Source organism: Cetorhinus maximus, chromosome 15 (genome assembly GCF_964194155.1).
Source record: "Cetorhinus maximus chromosome 15, sCetMax3.hap1.1, whole genome shotgun sequence".
NCBI lineage: Eukaryota > Metazoa > Chordata > Chondrichthyes > Lamniformes > Cetorhinidae > Cetorhinus > Cetorhinus maximus.
Window position 1 is genome coordinate 70,515,696 of NC_135893.1, and position 24,774 is coordinate 70,540,469.

Here is a 24,774-nt window from a genome sequence, read left to right on the forward strand (position 1 = left end):
CCGTCTTCGTCTCCGTGCTCACTTCTTTGGGCAGGAGTCCTCTCCCCGTTCAACGGATCCTTTTACCCACCTCCAATATTCTCCCTCCACTTGGACCCCTCCCTCTGGATTCTTACCTTCTCTTGATCTTTTCATTGAGAACTGTCGGCGTGACATTAGCCGTCTCAATTTCTCTGCTCCTCTCACCCATTCTAATCTGTCTCTCTCTGAACTCACTGCACTCCGTTCTCTCAGGTCCAACCCCAACATTGTCATCAAACCCGCTGACAAGGGTGGTACTGTTGTTGTCTGGCGCATTGACCTCTACCTCGCGGAGGCTGAGCGTCAACTCGCAGACGTTTCCTCCTACCTCTCCCTGGACCATGACCCCACCACAGAACATCAAGCCATTGTTTCCAGGACTGTCACTGACCTCATCTCCTCTGGAGATCTTCCTCCCAGAGCTTCCAACTTGATAGTCGCCCAACCTCGGACGGCCCGCTTCTACCTCCTACCCAAAATCCACAAACAGAACTGTCCTGGCAGACCGATCGTGTCAGCCTGTTCCTGCCCCACGGAACTCATTTCTCGTTATCTTGACTCCCTTCTCTCTCCCCTTGTCCAGTCCCTTCCCACCTACATCCGTGATTCCTCTGACACCTTACGTCACATCAACAATTTCCAGTTCCCTGGCCCCAACCGCTTCCTCTTCACCATGGATGTCCAATCCCTCTACACCTCCATCCCCCACCAGGATGGTCTGAGGGCCCTTAGCTTCTTCCTTGAACAGAGGCCCCAACAATCCCCATCCACCACTACTCTCCTCCGTCTGGCTGAACTTGTTCTCACACTGAACAATTTCTCCTTTAACTCCTCTCACTTCCTCCAAATAAAAGGTGTGGCTATGGGTACCCGCATGGGCCCCAGCTATGCCTGTCTCTTTATGGGGTATGTGGAACATTCCTTGTTCCAGTCCTACTCCGGCCCCCTCCCACAACTCTTTCTCCGGTACATCGATGATTACTTCGGTGCTGCTTCATGCTCTCGTCGGGACCTGGAAAAATTTATTAATTTTGCTTCCAATCTCCACCCCTCCATCATCTTCACATGGTCCATCTCTGACACTTCTCTTCCCTTCCTTGACCTCTCTGTCTCAATTTCTGATGATAGACTGTCCACCAATATCCATTACAAGCCTACCGACTCCCACAGCTACCTCGACTACAGCTCCTCACACCCCGCTTCCTGTAAAGACTCCATCCCATTCTCTCAGTTCCTTCGCCTCCGTCGCATCTGTTCTGATGACGCTACCTTCAAAAACAGCTCCTCGGACATGTCCTCCTTCTTCCTTAACCGAGGTTTTCCATCCACGGTCGTTGACAGGGCCCTCAACCGTGTCCGGCCCATATCCCGCGCATCCTCCCTCACGCCTTCTCCTCCTTCCCAGAAACATGATAGGGTCCCCCTTGTCCTCACTTATCACCCCACCAGCCTCCGCATTCAAAGGATCATCCTCCGCCATTTCCGCCAACTCCAGCATGATGCCACCACCAAACACATCTTCCCTTCACCCCCCTTGACAGCATTCCGTAGGGATCGTTCCCTCCGGGACACCCTGGTCCACTCCTCCATCACCCCCTACTCCTCAACCCCCACTTATGGCACCTCCCCATGCCCACGCAGAAGATGCAACACCTGCCCCTTCACTTCCTCTCTCCTCACCGTCCAAGGGCCCAAACACTCCTTTCAAGTGAAGCAGCATTTCACTTGCATTTCCCCTAACTTAGTCTACTGCATTCGTTGCTCCCAATGCGGTCTCCTCTACATTGGAGAGACCAAACGCAAACTGGGCGACCGTTTTGCGGAACACCTGCGGTCTGTCCGCAAGAAAGACCCAAACCTCCCTGTCGCTTGCCATTTTAACACTCCACCCTGTTCTCTTGCCCACATGTCTGTCCTTGGCTTGCTGCATTGTTCCAGTGAAGCCCAACGCAAACTGGAGGAACAGCACCTCATCTTCCGACTAGGCACTTTACAGCCTTCTGGGCTGAATATTGAATTCAACAACTTTAGATCTTAAACTCCCCCTCCCCCCATCCCCACCCCGTTTCTTTCCCTCCCCCACCCGCCTTTTTTTTCTCAATAATTTATATAGATTCTTCTTTCCCCACCTATTTCCATTATTTTTAAATCTAAAACTAAAACCTTTAGTCTTTCCACCCCACCCCCACTAGAGCTGTACTTTGAATATCCTGTCTTGCATTCTTAATTAGCACTTTTCTCAGACAAAGACCACCACCTTCAACACCTCTTTGACCCTTTTGTCTCTGACATCTTTTGATTATCTGCTCACACCACACCCTCAATGTGTCTCTTCCCCCCCACCCACCTTAAACCAATTTATATTTCTCCCTTGTTGAAACTATGCTTCAGTTCTGCTGAAGGGCCATGAGGGCTCGAAACGTTGACTGATTTCTTCTCCGCCGATGCTGCCAGACTTGCTGAGTTTTTCCAGGTAATTCTGTTTTTATTTTGTTTTAGAATAGGTACTTGTTTGATTGGTGCAGACTTGATGGCCGAAGGGCCTTTTTCTGTGCTGTAGACCTCTGTGACTTTATGACAAAAAGATATCAGGCCCCTGTGAACAAGTATTGGTGTAAAATTGCCTCCAACGTAAAAACACCAAACTAATAGCATAACCACAATCTTTCCATTTTTCCTTAAAGGTTGTTTATTAATGTCTGCTTAGAAGGGCATCCCAAAATATAACTTACGTGTCCGATCTTGATTCCAGGCATGGCATGTGATTGGTTCAAACAAGAATTGATGGCGAGACATTCTAGTGTCAAAACTTCCGTATGACTGTCACTGAACCTGTAAGATTTTATGAAGAGTGAAATAACATTTCAATCAGCGTTTCACACACATACCTAGTCAAAGAAACTAATGCTGCTCATGTCAAAAATATTAAGACAATAGTATTATCTTAAGTAATCACACCAAATTACTGAAAGGAAGGCCATCACACATTCTGTATAAGATGTTAGCTACTGTTGAACCCAGATGACAAGTACCAATCATAAAGGAACAGGCTTTTAAAAAATAAAGCAAATTTTATCACAGCACTTCACGTTACATGAAAACCATAGCATTAACCTTTTTTCTGAATACATAGACATTAGTTGTGTTTTTGGTGAAGGCAACCCTTAGTCTTTATGATTTTCTCATGAAATACATTATTCATTATACATTATTCCTATATTACAATAGTTACTATACTCCATAAGTACTTTATTGACTGTAAAGCACTTTGGGACTTTGAGGTCAAGTAAGGCACTATGTAAATGCAAGTCTTTCTTTCTAATCTCTAGCTGAAATTAATAGGCAGCTGATCTGCTCTAATGCCTCTAGTAATACATCTAAATAACCAAAGGGGAACAAAAGATATTCATTAGTGAGGTGCATCTAGCCTATACCTACACCTTTATCAAAATTCTTAAACCAAGATTGAAATCACATCACTTGGAAAACTGCTGGCACGAACCCGTGTTCTAATCAATATGTTCACAGGGTGGGTACTCTGGAATAGTTACCATCTGCACTTGAATTGTTCCAGCGCAATCAGCCATAAACACCTTTACAGTCTGAATGAATAACAAACAACTGAACCATGTTTCTTTTGAACACTAAAATGTCTTTGATCACTAGTTGTCAACAATTTACACACAAGCACAGGAACGTAGGAGTCTGGTAAAGACCACTGTCATCTCTCTCTGGTCCCAAAGTTTGAATAATAGCTCTACTTATGTTCCACAATGACTTTTTTCACAAAAACATAATGCATTCCCTCTCAAGTTGATCAACACTATCTATCTCCACTGTCTCTGCAGGTAGTCTGTTTCACACATTGAGAACCAGTGTGTGGAACAAGAAATCATGAAAAGCTGTTTCTATTTTGTGCCGTTTGACTGAGTGCACCAATCTCCTGTATAGCTGACTGAGGGACAAGTCGAGTTTAATGAAGGTCATTGAACACTATTGTAATGGAATGTGAGAACTCACTACACTCTTCCAGTCAGCATGGGTGCAGAATAACAATAGTTAATCACTTAACTTATATTTGTTTTGTAAGCTGACAACTCAAATGAAACCTTACATGATATATTGGTCTTCAATAAATTCCTTCCTGAACAACCTCCTGCAAAACTGAGGCTGCTGGTCTCAATCATTAAACCTATGCAGAAGTTGCCATGTGTTCAATATTAAATATAATTAGGTAGCTGCAATTAGCAACATTTCACTCTCCGAATCAGAGCTCACATTTTGTCCTCAATTTTGATCATCATGGATTCCATTCTGCTTGCACTGCTTAGCTGTGACTCAAATATATTTTAGTCCAAAGAAACAAGATACCGATTGTTACACATTTAAGCAAATGATAGGACCAAGTTTTCCTATATTTCTCAGAAAAGGTATAATGCAGACTGTGTATTATGTATGTGGGAACAAACTACCTCAGCAGTAGCCACCAGTGTGCAGTTGAGTTATCCAAAGTTCAACTGAAGTTGGTGACAAAAAATAAACTTCTTGCCAAAAAAGAACTGTGGCAGCAAGGTTACGAATTTATTTACAGAAGCAAGGTATCATTAATGATTAGTAAGGACACGATGTAGCCAAATATTTGTAAAAAGGTGTCTTAGAGTGTGTGGCAATTTCACCACACCCGGTTCCGGTTCCTCAATTAAGTAACCTTTCAAAAGTTCCAAAAGTAAAATAAACTTACTTGAGATATCACTATATCACTGAATCCTGCACTTTCAACATCTTGGGAGTAACTATTGACCAGAAACTAAACTGGACTAGCCATATATATACTGTAGCTAAAAGAACAGGTCAGAGGTTGGGAATCCGTGGCGAGTAACTCACCTCCCGACTTCCCAAAGCCTGTCCACCATCTACAAGGCACAGGTCAGGAGCGTGATGGAATACTCGCCACTTGCCTGGATGCGTGCAGCTCCAACAACACTCAAGAAGCTTGACACCATCCAGGACAAAGCGGCCCACTTGGTTGGCACCCTGTCCGCCAGCACCTTCAACATCTACTTGCTCCACCATCAACTCAGTGTCAGCAGTGCGTACCATTTACAAGGTGCACTGCAGCAAATCACCAAGGCTCCTTCGACTGTATCTTCCAAACCCGCAACCTTCACCACCTAGAAGTACAAGGGAACAGATGCATGGGAACGCCACCACCTGCAAGTTCCCCTCCAAGCACACACCACCCTGACTTGGAAATATATCGCCGTTTGCTCACTGTCACCAAGTCAAAATCCTGGAACTCTCTTCCTAACAGCACAGTGGGTGTACCTACACCACACGAACTGCAGCGGTTCTCAAGGGCAATTAGTGATGGGCAACAAATATTGGTCCAGCCAGCGATGCCACATCCCGTGAAAGAATAAAATAAAAAATTGCCACTTAAGCTGATTTTATGAAATTCAACACAAGCCCTAACAAAATACATTAATTCAAGAGAAACAGGCTTCTTATTACCTTATTAATGACAGATGGTACAGGAGGTTTAAGGTTGCCTGGGTAACAGAACATCTTTCATTTGAGATGCCAAATTCGAGCAACTGCTTTTGTATTGCAAGTACATTATGGCTCAAATGTTATTGCTGATTGTTATGAACCATTACTAAGTCTTTCATAACTACCATTACAGAACCTTCAAGAATTTGGAACAATGGACATTCTTCACTGTTGAATACCTTAAAATATTCTACATACCAGTCACCAAAGTTAATTCTTTGCTTACAGCATCAGAACATGTTAGGATTGTTGGTGACAAATTGAATCTCAGCACTGGGATATAGACACATTTGGCACTGAATTTCATTTAAAAAGCTGACTGAAATGCTGATTACCAAAACCAAAAAAAAAAATCTCTCATTCTGCTAGCTAGCTAGGATTAACAATTCCACTCATAAGAATTTCAAGAGTTTGCTTTTTGCCGACTGGAGCTGGCTGGTTATTTTGTGCTTAGCTACAAATAAAAGGTTAATTGAAATACTCCTAATACATTCATGCAGAAATAACTTTAAAATGACATTTCCAGATGTTGAATCTGAGGATTGACAACAGTACATCACAAATAAAACCCACTCAATTCTTTCTTCCTACTCCAATAAATGAGCCACACTAACATACAAGTAACTGAAGGAATAAAAACTTGTGTTGTCACTAGTGTAATTATTCACTGCAGTTGATATGTGTATGCGCGTGCGCAGTTTGTGGTCTTGATTAAAAAAACACACCCTGTGAAATCACAGATTCATATGAAATGCTTTTGCATAAAGTCTACAAAGGAAAACATACACAGGAATGGAGTAGGCCATTTAGCCCCTTGAGCCTGTTCTGTTCAAAGGCATCATGGTTGATCTGCAACCTAACTTTATATGGGGCCTTTGCCCCATATCTCTTTGGTTTATAAAAATCTATTAATCTCAGATTTAAAATTTTCAACTGATCTGATATCAACAATATAAGTAGACAGTATTTGCTCAGGCATGGAATGTGAAGTAGAGAGATTAGGAACAGAGTGCTAAATTGGAAATTTGGTACAAGCGGGAAATTGGTGCAGAGGATGAAGGAGGTGCTGCTTTTTATTCTTTTTTGTCTTACCTCCAGTAGCTGGAAAGTGTTTTGTCGTCTCTAAGCTAGCGACAGCAACTTACTAGTTATTACTTCACTAAATTAGTGATTATTTAACTAATCAAATCAATAAATAAGATTAGGCACGATGTAGGACATGTGATGTGCCATAATTGCAACTTGAGTGTTTTTGTAAGCATTGCAATCTCAAACAACACCTCTGAGACAAGTGTCGGCAGCTTGAGTAACTTTGGCTTGATTTCGGAACTGGAATTCGAGCTGCAGATAGTGGGGTATGGAAAGGGAGAGTGACCTGAACATTCAGGAGGCAGTCACACCCCTTAGGTTTAGCAGAACTTTAGAGATGGTCAATGGTCAGGAGGGTATGACTCTGAGCAGGCTGGTATGAGGATCCAGCTTGTAGTGATGGAGGAGTCTCGGCCCTTGCCTTTGGCCAACAGATACGAAATACTTGCTACCTGTTTGGATGAGAACAAGGGCTACTGCAAACCAACCACAGCTTCATAGTGCAAGAACCCATTCAAAGGAGTCGGTGGGGGGAGGGCATGTGGGAAAGGTGAAAAGAAATACGTAGTGATAGGGGACAGTATAGTCAGGGGGATAGATGCTGTTCTCTGCAGCCATGACTGGGAGTTCAAAAGGTTGTATTGCCTGCCCGTGTCCAGGGTTAAAGACATCCCGTCGTGGCTGGACTCAAACTTGGATTGGGAAGGGGAGGATCCAGTTTTCATGGTTAACATAGGAACGACGACATCAGTAGAACTAGGGATGATGCTCTGCTGAGACTTTGAGGAATTAGGGTCCAAATTAAAACAAAGAATCTCAAAGGTGTCACCTGAGCCACATGCCAATTGGCATAGGGTCAAGCAGATTCGAGAATTAAACAAATGGCTGAAAGAGTGGTGTGGAAAGAATGGGTTCTGATTCTTTCCCTAGTACTCTTGCCCTCCCGAACCCTCACGCTCACCGCCTCGCCCGAACCCTCGCGCTCACCGCCTCGCCCGAACCCTCGCGCTCACCGCCTCGCCCGAACCCTCGCGCTCACCGCCTCGCCCGAACCCTCGCGCTCACCGCCTCGCCCGAACCCTCGCGCTCACCGCCTCTCCCGAATCCTCGCGCTCACCGCCTCTCCCGAATCCTCGCGCGCACTGCCTCTCCCGAATCCTCGCACGCACCGCTGTCCTCCCAAACCCTCACACTCGCTGCTGCCCTCTCGAACCCTCGTGCTCGGTGCCTCTCTCAACTCACTGCTGCCCTCCTGAACCCTCTTGTTCACCTCTTATGACTCAACACTGCCCTCCTGAACCCCCTTGCTCGCTGCCTCTCTTGACTTGCTGCTGCCCTCCCGAACCTTTTCGCTCAGTTGCCTCTCCCGATCTGGGCTCGCCTCTTCTGGGGGAGATGGGTGAGTAATGGTAAGGTCACTCAACTGGTAATCCAGAGGCCCAGGCTATTTCTCTGGAAACACGGGTTGGAATCTCACCATGGCAGCTGGGAGAATTTAAATTCAATAAATATACATCTGGAATTGAAAAGCTAGTCTCAGTAATGGTGACCATGAAACCATCATCGATTGTCGTAAAAACCCATCTGGTTCACTATTGTCCTTTAGGGAAGGAAATCTGCCTTATCTGGTCTGGCCTACATGTTACTCTACGCCCACAGCAATGTGGTTGACTCTTAATTGCTCTCTTGAAATGGCCAAGCAAGCCACTCAGCTCAAGGGCAATTGGGGATGGGCAACAAATGCTGGCCCAGCCAGCGATGCCCACATCCCATGAAAGAATAAAAACTTCTCCCCCAAACCCATTCACTTGCCGCCTCTCCCAAGCCAGATTTGCTACTTCCCTCATGAGCTCTCTCACTTGCCACCCCTCGTTTCCGAATCACCACTTCCCTCCCGAACCATCTCACTCGCTGCCTCTCCCTACTTGCCACTTCCTTTCAAACTCTCATGCTTGCTGCCTCCCTCCTGAACCCCGGCGCTCACCGCCTCTCCTGAGTACAGCTGATTCCGGAAATCCTCATGTTCCCAATCCCACTGGTTCCTTACCAGCCAATGTAAGCAGCTGCATCCCTCCTGGGATAACAGTACCTCAAACAAATATTTGTGCCAACAGAGCTCACGGTCTCTCAGAAACAACTCAATGGTTCGCAGCAGTCAGACAAATCCAATTCTTAAAATGGCAGGTCCTTCTCTGCATCTCCTGCTACCAGAGCATGCTCTCTCTCTGTCAACTAATCAGCTTTTGCTACGTGGCCTGGCCAGCTGCATCAAGCAGGATCAAGCACCACTGGAAATCCAGCCATACATTTAATCATGGCTTCACAAAGCATCGATTAGTAGAGCAGCAGAATATTCTCCAAATACCATAGGAGCAGTGTTAACAATCAAGTGCGTGGCCACACAGGTGCACAGTTTAGAGTGAATTTAGGGATTGGGAGTGTTTTAGAAATTAAAGGACTACCAAAAAGTTGATAAGGTAAAAAATAGAATGAGAGTAAACTAACAAAGAGTATAAAAACTGACTGCTGGACCTTTATGTGTATATAAAAAGGAGTAGCTAAACTAAATGCTGGTTCCTTAGAGGCAGAGCCAGGAAAAATTATGAGGAAATGGCAGAGATATTGAACAAATATTTTGTATTTGACTTCACATTAGAAGATGCAAATTACAGAAATAAAGGGTAACCAAGGGGCTAATGAGGAACTGGGAGGGTGGAGGAGGCGGGTTGCCTCACATCCTTTAAAAAGTACCTGGATGAGCACTTGGCACATCATAACATTCAAGGCTATGGGCCAAGTACTGGTAAATGGGATTAGGTAGGTAGGTCAGGTGTTTCTCACGTGTCGGTGCAGACTCGATGGGCTTCTTCTGCACTCTGTGATTCTGAATAGTAGCAGAGAAAAAATATTGGACAAACTTAGGGGACCAAAAGATGACAAGTCCCCTTTAGCACCTTAGGGTGCTAAAAGCAGCAGCTGCAGAGATAGTGGATGTGCTGGTTATGATTTTGCAAAATTCCCTGAATTTTAGAATGGTCACAGCAGATTGGAAGTTAGCAAATGTGACACTGGTGTTCAAGAAAGAAGGTGGAGAGAGAAAACGGGGAATTATAGGACAGTTAACTTGATATCAGTTGTTAAGAAAGTGCTGGAATCTATTATTAAGAAAGTCTTAACAGCACATTTGGAAAATCATACATGATCAGACAAAGTCAACATGAGGTTTTATGAAAGGGAAATGGTGTTCGACAAATTTGTTAGAACTTTTGAGGATGTAGATAATAGGATAGATAAAGGGGAACCTAAAGACATTACACACTTGGAATTCCAAAAGGCATTCGATAACGTGCCACACAAAAGGTAAATGTTCAAGATAAGTGCCCATGAGTTGGGGGTAATATATTAGCATGAATGGAGAACTGGGTATCATACAGGAAGCAGAAATTAGGGATAAGCGGGGCATTTTCAAGTTGGCAGCTGTAACGAGTGAAGCGCTGCAAGGATCAGTGCTGAGACTTCAGCTATCTGCAATCTATATTAATGACAGACGAAAAGACTGAGTGTAATGTATCTACATTTGCTGACCATACAAAGCTAAGTGGGAATGTAAGTCATGAGGACGCAAAGAGGCTGCAGAAATATAAACAGGTTAAGTGAGTGGCCAACAAGATGGCAGATGGAGTATAATAAAGGGACAGTATGAGATTATTCACTTTGCTAGTAAGAATAGAAGAGTAGAATATTTTTCAAAAGGCGTGAAACTTCTAAATGTTGATGTTAAGAGAGTGACTTGGATGTACTCGTCAAAGGAATACAACGTTGGCATGCAGAAACAGCAAGCAATTTATAAGGCAAATAGTATGAGGCAGCGGCATAGTGGTATATAGTCACCGGACGAGTAATCCAGAGGCCCAGGGGTAATGGCTCTCGGGACTTGGATTCAAATCCCACCAAGCAGATGGTGAAATTTGAATTCAAAAAAATTCAGAAAAATCTGGAATTAAAAGTCTAACAATGATCATGAAACTATTGTCAGTTGTAAAAACCCAGCTGGTTCACAAATGCCCTTTAGGGAAGGAAATCGGCTGTCCTTAGCTCGTCTGGTCTACATGTGACTACAAACTCACAGCACTGTGGTTGACTCTTAAATGCCCTCTCAGCTATATCAAACCGCTAAAAAGTCTAAAAGGAACGAAAGCGGATGGACCACCCGCATCGACCTAATCACCGGAAATGGCAATGGCAAACTCAGCCCTGTCGACTCTGAAAAGTCCTCCTTACTAACATCTGGGGCTAGTCAAGCAACTGCCTGACAGTCACTCATGGAATTATATCTTACAGATAACGTCCGAGACACCATCATCACCATCCCTGGGTATGTCCTGTCCCACTGGCAGGACAGACCCAGCAGAGGTGGCAGCACAGTGGTATACAGTTGGCAGGGAGTTGCCCTGGGAGTCCTCAACATTGAGTCCGGACCCCATGAAGTTTCATGTCACCAGGTCAAATGTGGGCAAGGAAACCTCCTGCTGATTACCACATACTGCAATTCCCGCCACCCCCTCTCCCCCACCCTCAGCTGATGAATCAGTACTCCTCCATATTAAACATCACTCGGAGGAAGAAGCATTGAGGGTGACATGGGCACAGAATGTACTCAAGGTGGGGGACTTCAAAGTCCAACACCAAGAGTGGCTTGGTAGCACCACTACAGACCGAGCTGGCCTAGTCCTGAAGGACATAGCTGCTAGACTGGGTCTGTGGCATGGGGTGAGGGAACCAAAAAGGAAAAACACACTTGACCTCATCCTCACCAACCTGCCTGCCACAAATGTATCTGTCCATGACAGTACCAGTAGGAGTGACCATTGCACAGTCCTTGTGGAGCCTTCACATCGAGAGTACACTGTGGGTGTACCTACACCACATGGGCTGCAGTGGTTCAAGGCGGCAGCTCACCACCACCTTCTCAAGGGCAATTAGAGATGGGCAATAAATGCTGGTATAGCCAGCGATGCCCACATCCCATGAATGAATTAAAAAATGGTTTTCTTTGCAAGAAGATTTTAGTGCAAGAATAAGGATGTTTTAGTACAAATTTTACTGGGTTTTGTTCGGGGAGACCTACAATTAGTTTTGGTCTCCATATCAAAGGAAGGATAGATTTGCCTTGGAGGAAGTACAGCGGAGGTTCACTAGATTGGTTCCTGAGATATGAGAGGCTGAGTAAATTGGGTTTATACTCTCTGGGCTTTAAAAGAATGATAGGTGATCTCACTGAAACATGATTCTGAAGGGGCTTTACAGAGTAGACACTGAGAGGTTGTTTCCCTAGCAGTGGAATCTAAAGCATGGAGGCACAGTCTTAGGATCATTCAAGATTGAGGTGAGGAGAAATGTCTTCACTCAGAGGGTTGTGAATCTTTGTGAATCATAAACGATTCTGAGGGATTTGGCAGGGTGAACATTGGGAGGATGTTTCCCCTTGTGGGGAAAGTTTAAAACTAGGGGACATAGTTTAAAAATTAGGGTTCTCCCATTTAAGACCGAGATAACAGGGTCTCGAGGGTCGTTAGTCTGTGGGATTCGCTTCCCCAGAAAACAGTGGAGCTGGGTCATTGAATATATTCAAGGCTGAGTTAGACAGGTTTTTGATCAATAAGGGAGTCAAGGGCTAAGTGGAGCAGGCAGAGAAGTGGAGTTGAGGCCACAATTAGATCAACCATGATCTTATCGAATGGTGGAGCAGGCTCAAGAGGCCAAATGGCCTATTCCTGCACCTAATTTATGTTCTTGTGGAACTGACTACCCTAGGGTATTGTGGCTGGTCCATTGTTGAGGTCCATATCTACCTGTGTAAAAGTCAATCTTATGTTAAAGCGAATCTCATGATTTCTGGCCTAAAAAAATCATACCTTTTCTTATACCTTGTGTAAACATTGACCCTAGATTTTCAGGAATCAAAACCAAAAAATGTCAGAACTAATGGGTATGTGACAGAGGATAGAGTCTATGACTCTATGTGGGGTTGGGGAGAGAGAAACCATTGCTTTAAATGCTTGAGGTGCAATTGGAATGCAAGAGTTAAACCAACCTAATACTTCTCCATGTGAGTTACGATAGCAAAAAATAAATCCTAGCTGTCATAAAAGTTATATAGAGATAAATACAGTGATGGTAACTAGCTGAGGCTATAAATACTGCTTTATTTTATTTTTAAAGAGAGAGAATATTATCTGGAACTTCGCATTGTGCAAGAGTAGAAGGTGGACTCACTGATATATCACTCAAACTGTAGCAAAGCTATTTTCATAAATACATTTCTATGCAGTAGAAATGCAATTACAGGCTTGGTTTTTTCTGCAGCAGTACATGAATACGAATATTGAGCATAGGATTTGGTTTGAAAAATTTATTTAACAGACTGCAACTCCCTTTTATAATGGGTTGAAAACTACTTAAATTAATCCGACAATGCCTCAGGCTTTCTAGCCACTAGAGGTCACCTTGTCCGTTCAGTGTGACCCAATTCAAGCACGCAGTTCAACCCCTTGAAAACGTTACCCAAGTAAAAGTCGACCACATGACTTTTGGCTGAAAAAATTGTCTCAAGAATTCAACTTTTACACGAGTATATGGTATATTTAATAATACCACCCTTTATACGTTGTAGTCTTTCCTAATTTCACTTATGATAGGTCTGGCTTTAATATTTAGACTACGTACCTTAGCCCGTGATTCTCTAACCAGTTGAAATGGTCCTATGTGCCCTGTCTGTTCACCTTAATATCATGAAAACTTCGATCAAAGTAGTAACAACTAGAGTTCGCTTGCTGACGACTAAAAGTTATTCTTTGCGCAAAACGTTCTTGGAACTAAAATAGATTAATCTGAATTATCATTTTAATTCAGTAATATAGCATGGTGAATTCAGTGCTAAAAATGAACACAAGGATAATTAAAGGCTAGACTACATATATTTGCATGTGTGTATATATTTCCATTGTCTTACAATGCAAAAGCTTAATTCTTAATTTAAGAAATGACTTTGTGAGGCACTTTAAAAGAAGCATTGTCAAACACCAGTAGTGCATAAAATCACTGAATGAGCATCACTGTGGTTTTATTGCCCGTGAATGGGCTCTGGTTTTAACTACCATAGTGATCCAAAGAATACAATATCTCACTTTCACATAAACTAATTTCTCTGGAGCACAGGTTAACAGGAATGACAGTGAAAAGCTGAAGCGCATCACTAGAAGTTAGTGCCATCCTGAGTGGAAATGCTATGGCACCGTTTGTCATTGAATTACAGTCAGCATTTTAAAAAAAATAATACTGGTGCTCTTTGAATGTGCAGTCAGCCGGATTTAAATATTGATCTAACACTCTGCTTCCTGTCTCTTTTAATCAGGAATACAATATTATTTGTAGAAGGTTTCACTTTGAACTTTTAAATAACTAAAACATTGTGTGCTACAAAGAGGAAGTTAATGGACCAGACAGGTCCAATGGACTTCACCCATTCACTTATGTTGTGCATTACCATAGTGTGCTTAGTAACATATATAGGTAATGGAGAAAAAGAAATTACCAGTAGGTTTCAATATTGAATGATAAGTGCAAAATAAATGCAGTTTAATTCATTCGCCTGTAATTGCTCCCCTCTCCCACAAACAGTTCTATAGTTCAAAATGCTCTTACGGAGCATGAAATCAAATATGGTAGGGCAAAATCTAAAATCGTACTGTTGGATGCTTTCCACAGTCCAAGGAGACGGTATAAAAATTTCACTTACCCATAAAACTTTACTGATAGAGACTGAAACAAAGATAAACCCAGTATCCTGATATAGAATTTGACATTTCTAGAAAAATGATAGGATTAATTGCAATCTACAATGTTGCTCTTTCCAAAATTCCAGCCTTTTGTTGGTAACTATTACCCTTTACATAAAAGGATTCAAAGTAGTGGAATTCATCCAGCATCCTATTGGTATATTATCACATATTACATCAACCGTGACTACTTAAGGCTGAAAAACATATTTCAGAATATTGTTTTTTCAAGTACATAAAAATGATTCTGTGCAGCAGGACTTGAATGGTGAGGTCAAGAGCATTAAAAGGACTTAGCTAATGGACTCGTGACAGGATAATTAAAATTAACTAATGTTTTCAGCTGATTAAAAGTCTTGAGGCATAAATGACAATATTATTTTTGTCTAAGCTTATAGACAAGCGTGGGAAAGAAGGAATTTGAATTTGTACAGTGCTTTTCACACCCTCCGGGTGTCCCAAAGTGCTTTACAGCCAATGAATTACTTCTACAGTGCAGTCACTATTGTTTTAGTTAATAAAGGCGCAGTTTGCAAGCAACACAATCCTACAGAAAGCAATGAGATGAATCACTAGTTAATCTACTTTGGTGAACGTTGACTAGGATACCATTAGAACTTCTAGATCTTCAAATATGCTCACTATATTCCAGAAAGCCAGTTGGTGAAGGATAGAACTGGAGCCAGTATTCTACACAATTTTACAAGCATTTATTTACCAGAGTTTCATATTACAAGCATACACTCCCTAATTCAACAACCAGTTTCAGTCTTTGTCTACTTATAGGGGCACAGTGAATCCCCAGTTATGAGCACCACCTGCATGCAGTTAAACACGATTTACGTAAAATTAACAGATTCCCTTCTATCCCTTTAAATAAAAAATAGACTTTATATGTATAACCAAAAATTTCATAAAAAATTAAATCAAAAACCTCCATATGCACTATAAAGCATTACATTGAAAAATGCCCCTTCTTTTAGGACCCTTCATTTATTTGTTACACAAAAAGAAATGCATGTACAGATAGTTGATGACTTACAGCCACCCATTTAATTTGAGATTTCTTTTCTCTCCAGCATTTGTTTCAAGCCAGAAAGTTCAATTCGTAACTTTTTCTTGCTCTCATTTTTCGTAGGTTGCACATTTATCCCAAAATGAGCATTTATATATACAGCATTAAATGGGTATACTAAGTTTAGTATGTCCAATGTCCAGAATCTCACTTAAAATTTTAAGAAATAGAATCCAATACCACTGCCTCCACAAGAGTCAGTATTTCAGTAGGCAAAGTATTTTTTAACAACCCTTATTTTGTTAGCTTCCCAAACTATAGGACAACATTTCCCATTTTCACTCATAAGAAATATGAAACAAGCTGCACTAGAAATCCCTTTGGGAAGATTAATATGTGAAGCATTTTTTAAAATGACCAGTTGTATGGTCTTTGGGTCACCTAAGAGTGAGTACTTAAGTAAACATTTCTCCAGATTTAATTCTTTACTGCTTTTTTTGTCATTAAAACATTCTAGACTTTAGGATGTTTCATTGTACTACTCAAGTCCAACACACTAAAACGAATAGTTGGTCTAGCCCGAGTGACCAATCAATTCAATTGACCAATCACCCTTTACAATTCTCTGTCTCCTCTTTAGATATAACCTCAACTCTCTACGAGGACCTAGTACAATTAACTGGAATGGGAGTAACTCTCCAAATAGGATTGTTGATTTAAAGTTAGTGCAGGCATACTCTGCTGAATATCGAAACCAATACATTTAAAAGTCCCATAAGATTGACTCCCAATTTTACATTTTGCTCCAACCTTATTAATAGTCAATTTCTCAAATTCCACTGTACCAGCCCATAAGAAATTAGTATGCAGGGTGAAGACTCTTGGAAGTTTTCCTTATGATAAAACATTGTGACATCTGCTTTTAGTTGAACACAACCCATTTTCAGAAAAATAGGTCTTACTGAAAAATAACATACCCTGAAAGCACCATTTAGGTCATTGATGTATTTGTTTAGCTTTTCTGATGCCTCTTTGGGATGTTGCAGAAACGCTTATTTCTCAAAAAGTATCACACTGCAGAAATACAGCTTTTACATTGATTGATCTACACACTCATGAATATGTGGCCAAAAAGGTTTTCAAGATTACTTTTCCAGCTGTGGGTGAGTCCACTCTAACATCCGTATTATCCAATCACTCTGCAAAATTCCCAGCAATAGCTTTTTGTCAAATCTACAATGACATTTCCTGTACAAATCCACCTATATGATAAAGCTGGTTGCCCTTTATCTGGTACTTCAGAACTCCAAGCTAATTCCTTTTTTTGCCTCTTATTAATTTATCCTTAAGTTTGTCAACAGCCACCAAAGCTTCATGATCATGAGGACTTCTGTTTCTAGCTTTGTTCTGAAGCCTTTATTTATTGCCTAATCTGTTCAAGATCGAAAGCCTCTCCTTGCACTTTTATGTTTGTCAGAACTAATACTGTGAAATCATTCTCTTGCATTACTGGAGGATACTACTTCAGTACGTGATTTTTTTTTGACAAGAGCCAATTCTGGACCCATTTTCATTACTTGCACTGCGCTTTCTTACTTTACACTTTCACCATTCTGCTCATCAATGGACCTCACTTCTTGACCAATCTTCAACTAATATTTAAACTTGCCAGTAGCTTTTCCTGTACATCCCACAAGTATCGCATCCCTCTATCCACTAGTACCATCTGGAATATATGTCACCTGAGTACCTACCCTTGAGACTTGGTCTTTCGGATATGGCAGCTCTTTCATGTGTCACGATCACTCACATTACCACTATCTAGCCCTTGATCTGCTGTATTCTGTTCCTCGAAACCTTCATCACAAAACATGTACATTTGAGGTGCAAGGTGCCTCAAATGCTGTTCAGAGTCAGAGTTTGTAATTAATTCCATTTCAGCGTGAAATGAACCTCGACTGTTTGCCATGTTTGACAAGGAATCTCTTATCATCAGGACCTATTACCTCACCAGGGCCTTTCCATTCCCTACAATCCCCTGTTTTGTAATACACCAAATCTGAGTTAAATTCTCTGATGGTCTTATACAATGCCTCAGTGCACTCTGAATTTTCTCAGAGACCTCAACCTTGATGAAAACCCATCACCTTGCATGCAAGGCATTCAAATATACAGAAAACATTGATTGTGCTGCCTTCTGGATCAAGAGCGACATACAGCACAGAAATGTGCGATTTTGCTCAAAGACCAATCAATAAGGACTATACCACCCAGTGTGAGTTCTTTGCACGAATGCCCATGCCAAAGCAATTGTCAACTTACAGCCTGGGTGAACAGCTAAAATTTTATGCAGAATTTTATCGATCACTGCATAATTCCTGTCACAAAGTCCACTGCTGAAAGAACTTTCAGCTGCAATATTTATGACTATGATGTTCATATTTTCAATTCTCTGAACTCATCATTACCAAATTCACCTTCATTATTTGTCAGAAACTTTGTTGGTAGTCCAAGTCCAGCCTCTATGCATTTATCCATGATTTTGCCCATAATAACCCTTTTGTCTTTACTATGTATTATTGTAGAAAGACTAAATCTGGTTGTCAAGTTTACAAAATGTAAAATGCAAATATTTATTTGTTCCCATATCTTTTAGATCGGTGACAACTATCTCCTAAAGCCACATGCCAATGAAAGGTTTACAACAGGACATGTCAGTGTCCAACACCTTTACAGATTTCACACTTCTCACTAATCTCTTCTATTAGCCTTGTATAGATTTCTTCAACCACACTTGCATCTTTTAGCAGGAATTTTAACTTTTGATGAGGAGGGTGAGCAAATTGTCTATGCATCTTTAAGACAATGTTTCTTTTTGATTCTTATCACTTGGTTCCATTAATACTTGTCTAACACTGGACGAGAAACATCAGGTCTTGCTAAGCGGACACAAAAATGTCCTGGATGGGTAAACTGCACATCCACCGACTTTTCAGAAATAATTGCCTTATCATACTCATGTCAAGTTTCATTTGTGCCTTCTTCATAGTAGATTTACTCAGCATCGCACTAGAGACTACATCAAACCTAAAGCAAATATTATTTTTATATGCCTTAGCCTTGCGTTAATCCTCACTACTTAGGAAATCAACACTTTGCTGATCCAAATACCGTTTAAATGCAAGGCCATCTAGTACTGCAAAGTTAAAGGTGTTCATGACGAACACATTTATCACAGGACTAAAACTCCTTGTGATCAGCATAATTTGTTCAGATACGCCATTATCTCCACTATCTTCATTAGAATTATTTTGGTCATGCGTCACTTCTAGGAGCCTGCTTCTCCACTTTGAGCAGTTTACTGCAGAATGGCACTTTGAGTCACAACTGAAGTACCAACTGCTCTTTGGGCATTCCTGGGATTCATCTGCCTATTATTGCTGTTCCAATTCTGTCTTCTGCTGCAATAGATAAATCTGCTAAAGATCCTTGCATCCTCATTCTGCTCGTCTTTAATCTTATCATATTGTTGCCTGCATCCAATATCTGGTCCATTTCGAAACTCAGCAATTCTTGTGTCCTCTATCCTGTGATGCTGCAGAATGCTCCATTTGCTCCATGAAAGCTGAAGGTATTGGCTGCTTCCACAGGAATTTTTTCAAGGCAGCAGACATTTGATCTAAAAAAAGTTATTGATCTTCAAGAACGAACACTAGTTAGAACCAGCAGTCTGTCCAGGAGAGGGGCCTTGGCACAATTCAGTGAGTTAAATCCTAGAACTAATCCAGGAATCCCAAATTAAATTAAGTCAATATTTTATACAATCTGTTAAAATCCATGATATATTTTTCCATGGAAGGACCATCTGATTTCCAAAACCTATCAAAATTTGACCATGCTTCATAAGCATTTAACAGATCATCTTTCTTGAGGATTTCATCCAAGAACCCTAGAGGTTTGGAACTTCATCATTCACCTCACGGGCATCCATCTCACATAATACTATATTTCGGATTTTACTTCTTGTAGGAAATGACATTGCCAAGACCATATTTTGTTTCTATTTTGGTTGGGACATAACCCATAGTCACATATCCACTTGATTCTTTCACTGTTCATATTGTTCATGCTCCAAGAATAAAGCATCACAAGGTGAAGATTGAAAACTAAAAAATTCAGACCGAAAACTAAAATCCTAGTGGCCATTGTGAAAAATGGCAGAAAATAATGTTAACTGTTGTGGTATGATCATTCTCTGACAGTTATACAGCATTAATTTTCATATGTATGCTTCACACAAGCATTATAAAATAAAACATAAGACAAGCCACATGAGACATTAGGTCAGGTTACCAAAAAATCAGCCAGAGAGGTGAGTTTTAAGGAGTGTCTTAAGGGAGGTAAGTGAGGTAGAGACGCGGAGAGGTATACTCCTGCTCCTAATTCATATGTAGGCTACTGAAGGCACTGCCAACAATGGTGGAGCAATTAAAATCAGAAATCTCAAAATGCAGAAATCTCAACGTTGTGGAGTGAAGAGGTTACAGAGATAAGGAGGGGCGAGGCTATGGAGGGATTTGAAAACAAAGATTAGAACTTTAAAAGCAAGACATTGCTTGACCAGGAGCCAATGTAGGTCAGCATCACAGGAGTGATAGGTGAACAGGACTTGATGTGAGTTGAGACACAGGCAGTAGAGTTTTGGATGACTAAGTTTACAGTGGGTAGAATGTAGGAGACCAGCAAGAAGCGTGTTGGAATAGTCAAGTCTAGAGGTAACAAATGCATGATCGAGGGTTTCAGCTAAGACGGGACGAAGTCAGGCATGTTGCAAAAGTGAAAAAAGGAGTTCTTAGTGGAGGTGCGAATGAGGCAGGAAGCTCATTTCATGGTCAAATATGATATCAAGGTTGCAAACAGGCTGATTTAATCTCAGACTGTTGCCAGGGAGAGGGATGGAGTTGGTAGCTCGGAACAAGTTTGGACTGGGGGACAGAAAACAACGGCTTCAGTGTTCCCGATATTTAATTGGAAGAAATTTCTGCTCACCCAGCACTGGACGTCAGATAAGCAACCTGATAATTTAGCAACAGTGGAGGAGTCGGGAGAGGCAGTGGTGAGGTAGCCTGGGCGGTGTCAGCAGACATGTGAAGATTAATGCTGTATAACTATTGGAGAGTAATCATACCCCAACAGATGACATTTATTATCTGCCATTTTTCACAATAGTCACTAGGATTGTAATTTTCGGTCTGAATTTTTAAAAAGGTTTCAATCTTCACTTTGAAGCAACATTCCCTGCCACTATGTTATATTCCAGAAAGCCAGTTGGCAAAGGATAAAACTAGGGACAATTTTTACGCAATTTCGATAAGCGTTTAACATTACAAGCATACACTTATGTATTGTGGAACTAAGAACCCCTTCTGAAAGAGGCACCACTAATATGGTGTAACAAAAAAAAATTTAAAGGAAGATTAGTTAATCATTTTAAAGTAACATTCTGAGGCCTGAGGATGCCCATCAGAGCCAGATGGCCTGAGGCGTACCAGCAGGCACCTGGGCATGGGCATAGCCACAGAAGAGAGGCAGAGCAACCTCCTCGTGAATTCCCTGTTAATGCCCACAATTAAACACAATTTATATGCAATTAACATATCCATGGGATCTTTACAGGAGGGTTGGGCCTTGGTTCATCACACCTCTGTTAATGCAACACTCCCTCAATTCTGCACTGAACAGTCAGTTTCAATTCAATGACCATGGAGCATACAACATGTCAACGCATAGAAGTCGACTAAACCGAATTAAACGGTACAACTTGTGATTTTCCTAGCTCTTGGAGAAAACATGAAAACAAGTGCAAACTGCAATTGAGTATTTTCAAAACTTGAAGAAAATAATTTTGCAAAGCATTTTAGCCTGCAGTCGCAAGCAACTCATTTTTGTTGCGATTCTTATCTTTGACAGGAACACTTTACATTCCTTCTCTCTTATCTTATTATTCCCCACCCTATTCAGACTTCAACCAAATGACTCAAGTCTCATTACACTGAAAACATCAGAGGTTGGTACAATGCAACTTCAAACTCACAAAGCAAACAGCCGTTCCAAAACCAATGTAAAATACAACCTTCTGTAATAATAGGCATTTCAGACACAGTTAACCTCAATTCTAAATTCAAAAAGATATCAGACTTCTCTGGAAGAAGCCTTTGATGGAAGCTTCTCCATTCATTTTTATGCAGTGTGAACATTATTGAAATTTCTCTAAAGTATGTATTGTTGCATCTTAAGTATATAATTGCAAAGTTTCCTGAGTCCACAGAAAAAATGCATAATGATTTAAAAATCTATTTGTTTAACGCAGTGGTATACTCACAACACGGGGTAATGGATTCAAGCCCTACAACAGGAACTTGAACACAATTACTGAGGGAGTGCTGCATGGCTCATAGTACTGTCTTTCAGGTAAGATTAAACTGAGGCCCCATCTATCTCAAAGAGGAGAAGGGGTATTCTTCCAGTGTCTTAGCCAGCATATATCCCTCAACCACACTACAAGAACTGGTCATTTCTCTGACTAATACAATAATCTAAATTCACCGTATCAATTTGTTCCCATCATGAGCACTGGCTAACCCACAACTGCTTCACTCTTGTACTGAAAGGCTAAACATTCTCTTTCTTGGCACATCTAAATTTAGACGGATGTTGGGTAAAAAATTTCATTTGACCATTACATAATAACCCTGTGGCAAAGCCTCATATACAAAACGTGAATGAATTTATAAAGAACCTTCACAGATGGTTAAAAGTTTCCACATTAGTTCCTTTTCAAGCTTTACATTGTAGTGCTTGGACAAAAGAAAATAACGCAGAACTCTGCTGTCTAGCTGACAAAGGATAGACACCTAATAGCTTTCTGAGGAGCATCAGCAATCTGGTCAAATCCTTTGCCAGGTATGCAAGCAGGGTTTCCTGGATAACATGCCTGAAATTCCTAAAACCTTAGGCTTTCTTTCTCTCCCTCCAATTAAAAGCTTTACAAATCAACTCCTTCCCCTGCCTCAAATAATTATTTTAAGGGGGAAGAAATGAAATAGTGAATACAGTAGGACAACTATGTCACTTCAGTCGTCCGAATAGAGAATTACTACAGTGTACTAGAGAATTGCTAAACATTTGAGCTTCAGCTTGAGGCAGAATCGTAAACGTACTTTGATGAACTCCAGTGAAAAATGTGTTTTTTCTGACCACCTCGTTACCCTGGCGCTGTAGTAACTCTTGAGTACCGAACTGTCCCGGTTTACTGTATTGTATTCACTTTCCCTCCCCTCGGCTATGTTACCAACCCCCGGACCCAGGACACTGCCTCAGCCCTGGAAACACCCCACCCCCTCCCGCGGACTCCCAAGCCGGGCTGACCCCCGGGTCGGGGGCAGGTCATTAAGGGGGGGGGGGGGAGGGGCGGGGGCAGGGGCAGCTTTTCTCCTTCCTGGGTCTCAGCGGTCATTTCCTAGTCGAGCCTCCCACGGAGTGTGACCGGCAGACCAGGGCCTGCCGCTCGGCTCGCCGACCATTCCCTCCACCCCCCCCCCCGCCGCCCCTTCCTTCCGCCAGCTCTGTCGGTTTTGCCGGCTCGTTCCCAGCCTAGGCCTCAACGGCTTCTTCAGCCAGTTGGGGCCCGGCTTCCTTGTGTCGGATTCCCGGTGCCCCCACACAGCCGCCCCGGATTCCCCTTCCTAGCCCTTACCTGGCGCGGGCTATCGGTGTCGGGCTTGAATTCGCGGACTCTGGTCAGTCGACACGAATTCGGTCACCAGGCGGAGACGGGATCCGGGAGCGGCACCCGCGAGCACGCACATACGCGGGCTCTGGGCGCGCACGCGCACGTACAGGATTGCGCGCGCGCGCGCATGCCGGACGCTGAGTTCGGCGGCGCGCCTGCAAACTGTTGCTAGGGTGCGCTGCCCTGGCGACGGTCAGTTCAACTGGTCAGCCTCTTTAGGAGAGATACCAGGTTGGCCATTGACCCCGTCAAAAAACTTAACAAAAGTGCCTCCTTTTTTCCTTAGATTGGCACAACAAGTAGAAGCAATTGATTAAAAAAGGAGCTTAATAAATTAAATAATCTTGTCACATGTGCCAATGATGCCTGCAAGTCCCTGCAGCGTCCGACCGTCGCAGAAGGTCTCAGGCGTACTGGCAAAAATCCCGTGCCCTTTTTCCCAGGATCTGCCAGGAATGGGCAAATCTGTGGAAGAGGGACAGGCAGCCAAGTGCAAATGCCCCTACAGGCCATGTCCAACCTGGACTGGTGGATGGTTTTGCCTCATAGTGATGTTCATTTGTTTTTGGGGTTTAAAATTTTAACTTTTTATTCATTCACGGGTTGTGGGCTTTGCTGGCTGGGCCAGCATTTATTGCCCATCCCTAATTGCCCTTGAGAAGGTGGTGGTGAGCTGCCTTCTTGAACCGCTGCAGTCCAAGTGGGGTAGGTACACCCACAGTGCTGTTAGGGAGGGAGTTCCAGAATTTTGACCCAGCGTCAGTGAAGGAACGGCGATATATGGTGGGAGACTTGGAGGGGAACTTCCGGGTGATGGTGTTCCCATCTATCTGCTGCCCTTGTCCTTCTAGGTGATAGTGGTTGTGGGTTTGGAAGGTGCTGTCTCAGGAGCCTTGGTGAATTCCTGCAGTGCATCTTGTAGTTGGTACACGTTGCTGCTACTGTGCGTCGGTGGTGGAGGGAGTGAATGTTCGTGGATGTGGTGCCAATCAAGTGAGTTGCTTTGTCCTGGACGGTGTCAAGCTTCTTAAGTGTTATGGGAGCTGCACTCACCCAGGCAAGTGGGGAGTATTCCATCACTACTGACCTGTGCCTTGTAGATGGCGGACAGGCTTTGGGGAGTCAGGAGGTGAGTTACTCGTCTCAGGATTCCTAGCCCCTGACCTGCTCTTGTAGCCACAGTATTTATATGGCTAGTCCAGTTCAGTTTCTGGTCAATTTAACACCCAGGATGTTGATAGTGGGGGATTCAGTGATGGTAATGGCATTGAATGTCAAGGAACGATGGTTAGATTCTCTCTTGTTGGAGATGGTTATTGCCTGACACTTGTGTGGTGCTATTTCGATGTGTACCTTAACAAAGACAGTTCCACATTATGACATCAAAATCTTAAGGCATTGTTTCTCTTTCAGGTGTTGATCTACCCACTGCAGGTTTCCAACTATCACAAATGTGGGATTCAGAGCCA

The 24,774-nt window shown here is 42.5% G+C and overlaps 1 protein-coding gene across 1 annotated transcript in view; it reads right to left on the bottom strand.

Moving 5' to 3' along the window:
- The window catches only part of LOC144690792 (actin-related protein 2/3 complex subunit 1A-B), a 62,240-nt gene extending 38,840 nt beyond the window's left edge, over nucleotides 1-23,400 (bottom strand). Inside the window, exons 1-2 of the mRNA XM_078558610.1 lie at nucleotides 23,270-23,400; nucleotides 2,754-2,853 (exon numbers count right to left, since the gene is read on the bottom strand). Coding sequence (XP_078414736.1) covers nucleotides 2,754-2,817 — 64 coding nt within the window. The 5' untranslated portion in view covers nucleotides 2,818-2,853; nucleotides 23,270-23,400. The remainder of the gene's footprint in view (nucleotides 1-2,753; nucleotides 2,854-23,269) is intronic.
- Between the last annotated feature and the right edge of the window lie 1,374 nt (nucleotides 23,401-24,774).